The 5,697-nt window shown below is 38.8% G+C and overlaps 2 protein-coding genes across 2 annotated transcripts in view; both read left to right on the top strand.

Moving 5' to 3' along the window:
* LOC117942320 (extracellular calcium-sensing receptor-like) overlaps nt 1–2,814 on the top strand; it is a 3,593-nt gene extending 779 nt beyond the window's left edge. The window contains exons 3-6 of the mRNA XM_034867732.1: nt 2–628; nt 787–1,014; nt 1,167–1,290; nt 1,771–2,814. Of these exons, the coding sequence (XP_034723623.1) occupies nt 2–628; nt 787–1,014; nt 1,167–1,290; nt 1,771–2,684 (1,893 nt within the window). The 3' untranslated portion in view covers nt 2,685–2,814. The remainder of the gene's footprint in view (nt 1; nt 629–786; nt 1,015–1,166; nt 1,291–1,770) is intronic.
* Nucleotides 2,815–5,299: 2,485 nt separating this feature from the next.
* LOC117942126 (extracellular calcium-sensing receptor-like) overlaps nt 5,300–5,697 on the top strand; it is a 5,827-nt gene continuing 5,429 nt past the window's right edge. Inside the window, exon 1 of the mRNA XM_034867452.1 lies at nt 5,300–5,693. Coding sequence (XP_034723343.1) covers nt 5,392–5,693 — 302 coding nt within the window. The 5' untranslated portion in view covers nt 5,300–5,391. The remainder of the gene's footprint in view (nt 5,694–5,697) is intronic.

Here is a 5,697-nt window from a genome sequence, read left to right as displayed (position 1 = left end):
CAATGGCATGGCCACTTTCACAGAAACCGCCCAACATCTGGGAATCTGTCTAGAGTACTCTGTAGCTTTCTTTAGAACCGATCCACCAGACAAAATACAAAAGATAATTTACATGATCAAGACGTCCACTTCCAAAGTTATTGTTGCTTTCCTCTCCCACATGGATATGGATGTGCTAATTCATGAGTTGTCCAACCACAATCTGACTGGGTACCAGTGGGTAGGCAGTGAGAGCTGGATATTTGATTCCCAAATTGCAGCCATGGATAGGCATCACAATCTGGATGGTGCCATAGGTCTGTCCATCCCCAAAGCACAAGTCAGAGGAATGAGAGAGTTTATGTTGGATGTGAAGCCGCTCAATTCATCTAGTAATGAAATGTTTCCAGAGTTTTGGGAGACATTATTTAACTGTAAGTTCAAACAGTCAAAATCTTCATCAGGGAATCAGAGAGAATGTACTGGCAATGAAGATCTGACTGGAGAGCAAAACAGCTTCACTGATATGTCGCTTATGCCTATCTTTAACAATGTCTATAAAGGAGTGTATGCTGTGGCCCAAGCAATTCATAATATCCTCAGCTGTCACAAAACCTGTAACAACAAGGCGCAGCTAGATCCATTTACGGTGAGTTGACAACCAACATATTATTTTATTTTTAAAGTCAGTCACATTAACAAGGAACATTGGTTAAACTTAATAAAAATAGCAGTCAGTCTGTTATGCTGTTGAGCAAATAGGCCTACATCTTTGTCAGATAATTATATGAATACATGTCTTCTCAGATTTTACAGCACATAAAAAAGATTAAGTTCACAACAAAGGAAGAAGAAGATGTTTACTTTAATGAGAATGGAGACCCTGCAGCAAAGTATGAAATTATAAACTGGCAGCCAACAGGACATGGCATTGTGGACTTTGTCACAGTTGGTCTTTATGATGCATCTCTACCTGCAGATAAACAGATGAATCTGCTAAATAAGTCTTTAATTTGGGCAAAGAACTCACAACAGGTAAGCCGCAATGGTGTCACTTTAAGGTGATTACAGTGCATTCATTTCCTATGATAGTGTAAGTTATTACAATTGTTTCTGTATTACTACAGTTTTGCAAGGCCAACACCTGGTGAAAGTGAATTGTCATACTTTTTTTTTTTTTCCTGCAGGTGCCTTTGTCAGTTTGCAGTGAGAAATGTCCTCCAGGAACTCGCAAGGTTCTCCAGAAAGGAAAGCCTGTTTGCTGCTATGACTGTTTAAGATGTGCAGAGGGAGAAATTAGCAACAATACAGGTTTCTTATTTCTACAATTGGTTAAATGTCTTAAAAAAGGTCACTAAAGGGTCAGCTGAAAAAACAATGCCTAGTATTTACTCAGTGGTATGTGAGCATGCAGATTTTGGATTCAGTTCGGAGGTTTGGTCAACTCTTTCTCTCTGAAACTTTAATAATTAATAATTGAAGTGAGAGTGGATGAAATTGTGTTTTTACAGCAGCCCTTAAAATGGACATTTTAATTATATATAATGCATAGTTATTAAGAAATTAAAGAAAAAAAAAATAATTTGTAAAGACTAATTCTTCTTTGTGCTGTATCTTGTAAAACCAAATTTAATTCATGATGAAACCATGCTGAACACTTGGATTTGTCTTAAGGCTATCAATTATCCAGTAAGTATATAGTGTCTGTTTTGCATGCATCAGTTAACATAGAGACAAAACAAAATTACAAATGTATTAGGTCTAATAACTGGTTTATTATATATGATTCAGATTCCATCACCTGTGTGCAATGCCAACCTGAGTTCTGGTCGAATGAGAGAAGAGATGCTTGTGTGAAGAAGGAGGCAGAGTTTCTATCATATGAAGAGATTATGGGAGCGCTGCTCACTGCAGCATCCTTATTTGGAACATGCATCACTGCTGTTGTGGCATTCATTTTCTTCAGATACAGGAAAACTCCTATTGTCAGGGCCAACAACTCTGAGCTGAGCTTCCTGCTGCTCTTCTCCTTGACTCTGTGTTTCCTGTGTTCTCTGACCTTCATAGGCCGGCCCTCTGAGTGGTCCTGCATGCTGCGACACACAGCATTTGGCATCACCTTTGTTCTCTGTATCTCTTGTGTTTTGGGGAAAACTATAGTGGTGTTAATGGCCTTTAGGGCCACACTTCCCGGTAGTAATGTTATGAAATGGTTTGGGCCAGCGCAGCAGAAACTCACTGTTGTGGGTTTCACTCTAATACAAGTTATCATATGTATCCTCTGGTTAACAATTTCTCCTCCATTTCCATTTAAGAATTTTGATGAATTTAAGCACAAAATCATCTTACAGTGTGCTCTGGGCTCAGCTGTAGGTTTTTGGGCTGTACTTGGGTACATAGGACTTCTGGCCATGTTATGTTTCATTCTTGCCTTTCTGGCCCGGAAACTGCCTGATAATTTCAATGAAGCCAAATTCATCACCTTCAGCATGCTGATATTCTGCGCTGTATGGATCACTTTTATCCCAGCGTATGTCAGCTCTCCTGGGAAGTTCAGCGTTGCTGTGGAGATATTTGCTATTCTGGCCTCCAGTTTTGGACTGCTCTTTTGTATTTTTATTCCAAAATGTTATATTATCTTACTGAAACCTGAGAAGAATACCAAAAAGAATATGATGGGGAAGGAGACACCAAAGTCATTTTGAAAACTAAAAATAATATAACAGGAGATATCTTCATAATGTTTAATTACAATGTGTCAAGTAGACCTTCATGTAGACATCTATCCTTATTTTGCTTGTATTGTACATCTGTAATATTCCTCCACTGTATAATTTGTGAAATATCCTATTAATTTGACAGCATTCATTTAGTACAACATAAAATATAATTGCATCAATCAATACATTACCTTTGTCACTGGGGTTGATCAGAACTAACACTGCATTTTACCATCAAAAGTAACAGAGTGACCTCATCTTTATTGTCTTACAAAACCAAACAAATTGTGTTATTCCTGCATTGTAGTCTCACATGTCATATATCAAAAACATCTATAACTGCCAACATTAAATATTTTGATGGTTTTACTCTTTTTCAGTACCCTGAATACCAGATATATCAAGTTGGTTAATTACTAGAATGTTGTAAACAGAACTACTGTATTGGTCATCTTTCAAAATGCAGGATGAGCCACAGGAATCAAGATACTGTGTGGTCTAGAAACTGACCTACTGATGAATTAACAACAAGTAATGGACATATTGGAAAATGTCTGCGTATGTAATGGCCCTCTAGCCAAAAATTTACCTTAGGGCATGCACTAACAGTTTGCCAAAGCTCATGCTTATGATATCAATGGCCTTGCTGATAGTCTGCATGACTATCAGCAGTGCTTTGCAGCTCCTCAAATTGGGTCGTGAGGCATTCCTGGCTGCTTTCCACACAAAGCAGCAATGGCCTTACTCTGAGATCATGCTACATGTCTGAGCTCCTTACCCTATGTCCAAGGGTGACCCTTTAGAGGGAACTTACTTTTGCAACTTGTATCTTTTTATCCCGTTACATGACCATAGGTGAGGGTTGTGCCCTACATTGACCATTAAAAAGCTTTGCCTTCTTGCTCAGCTCCCTCTCCACCACAGCTGTCAGGTGCAACACCCAAAGCATTGCTGATGCAGCAACAAGTCACCTGTTCCTCTCATGCGCCTTTTTCCCTAACTCATGAACAAAACCCTGAGAAACTTGAATTCCTTTGCTGGGGCGTTAGTCACTTCCAGCCCACAGGGAGCAATCAATCATTCTGTGGAAGAAAACCACGTCATGACAGATCCTAGTTGCTTCACAATCGGTTGCAAACCGTCCTAGTGTGTGTTTTTGTCTAATGAAACCAATAACTCAATGTTCTTGAGATCAACCAAAAGTCTTTTTCTATGCCTCCCCAAACGCCTCCCACACTGGTGTTTTTTATTTTTATTTTTTTATTAATTTGGTGACTACCATTACTGTATTTCGGCCCCTCAGTACCTGTCTGTGGCTTCAGGACCCCGAGCCGACCAAGCTCAAAAGGTCTCCTTGATGGCCTCCTTCATCTGCCCAGCACCAAATGGCAGACAGACAAAATGACCAACTAGCTGGTGAACCAAGTAGACCATTTAGGAGCTAAAGAGTTAAGGGAGACTGAAAGCAAAGCATATATCAGTTGGACACAAACAAATCTCCAAATGAATTCTAATTCTGCACTGCTTTATGTTTAAATAAGCTAACACTTTGTTACAACCTGTCTTAGGGAGAACTCTGGTGCAATGTTAATACAAGACAAACTATACTTTGACCCTATTGAATACCACATTTTACGTAATTGTTTTAACAGGAGAAGTCATTCAAACACTTGCGGTAATAAACTAGCACTAAACCTTGACGTAACACAAAAACTAGATTATATCTATTTTGTGACCTTGCAGTGTTTAGTCAATGTTGAATGTATTTATTGGGCCTCAGCATGCTGGTAAAGACTTTCAGTAATGTTAGAAATGCTGGAAACTACCATTGCAGGGTAGCCTCCTAGCTAGTCTAGTTAACTTGCTCTTTATTTACGTTTACTGCTGTGTGAACCATGACAATTTCATCTACGGATAATGCCAATCCCAGTTACACTCATTAAATGATGTTACTAATTCTGTGACAACTCAATGAAAATGCATGCATTTCTCTTTTTTTTGTAAAACTTCCAATTTGCTGCAAGCCAAAGCAATATGTCCCAAATGACAGTGTAATAAATTCAAATAAAATTATAACACTGGTCAATGATGGTGGCTTCTCTTCATTTTACAGTACAGTACAGTATAAGTATAATAAGGCACCCATTGGATCAAATTAGACAAAAACTAGAAATACAGTTTTTATTATGCGTACTATTTTGAAATTGTGAGTTGCTTCATTTGCAATACATTGCATTGTGTCTAAGATACATTGTCAGCAAAATGCAGAGACGCAATTTGGAGGTCCCAAAATAAGACACTCTCTTTCCCCTTGCAGAAGCCCCAGGAGCTATACTAGACTTGACTAAAAATAATGGTCAACGCCTTTTTAACATGACTGTACTGTTTCAGGGCATTCAGTGAGCCTAAAGAATGGAATCCTCTAACCTTGACATCACCTTCACCCTGAATTATTTTTCATTGCAATTCTAACTTAAATTATAAATTGTGCCTCCATAAGACTAGATTAATCATATAAAAAGGAGAATATATTTTTACAACACAAATATTATCATATTATACACAGTTAATATTTCCATAAATAGTCTAATGCACAAAACTGTGTTATTGTTTAGTAAACTCCTTCCTCTCACCCACCTTGTGAGACCGCAGACATAAAACATCACTGTTCTATTTTTTATGCTACTCCAAAATGCATAAAGAGCAGTTGATGCTTTTGATTTACATTATTGTACATGGGATGCAACCTAGTGGTTTAGTTCTCTCAGATAGTATGGTGTCTAGACACAGGGGGCCAGAGCAGGGTTGGGCACTCTTACAACTGTTGTTAGTGGTGTCGGTCTCTCAGGCTGAGGAGCTGGTGTGCGGACGGAGAGGGGATCCTGAGAACCCCCAGCTATCTAAGGATGGGGACATTATGTTGGGGGGAATCTTCTCTTTCCACAGCCGCTGGACAAATAGACAAGACTCCTACAGACACAAACCACTGCCACTGGAA

This window comes from Etheostoma cragini, chromosome 3 (genome assembly GCF_013103735.1).
Source record: "Etheostoma cragini isolate CJK2018 chromosome 3, CSU_Ecrag_1.0, whole genome shotgun sequence".
NCBI classification, from domain to species: domain Eukaryota; kingdom Metazoa; phylum Chordata; class Actinopteri; order Perciformes; family Percidae; genus Etheostoma; species Etheostoma cragini.
The sequence above is the reverse complement of the archived record's forward strand: the minus strand, read 5'-3'. Positions and strand labels throughout refer to the sequence as shown.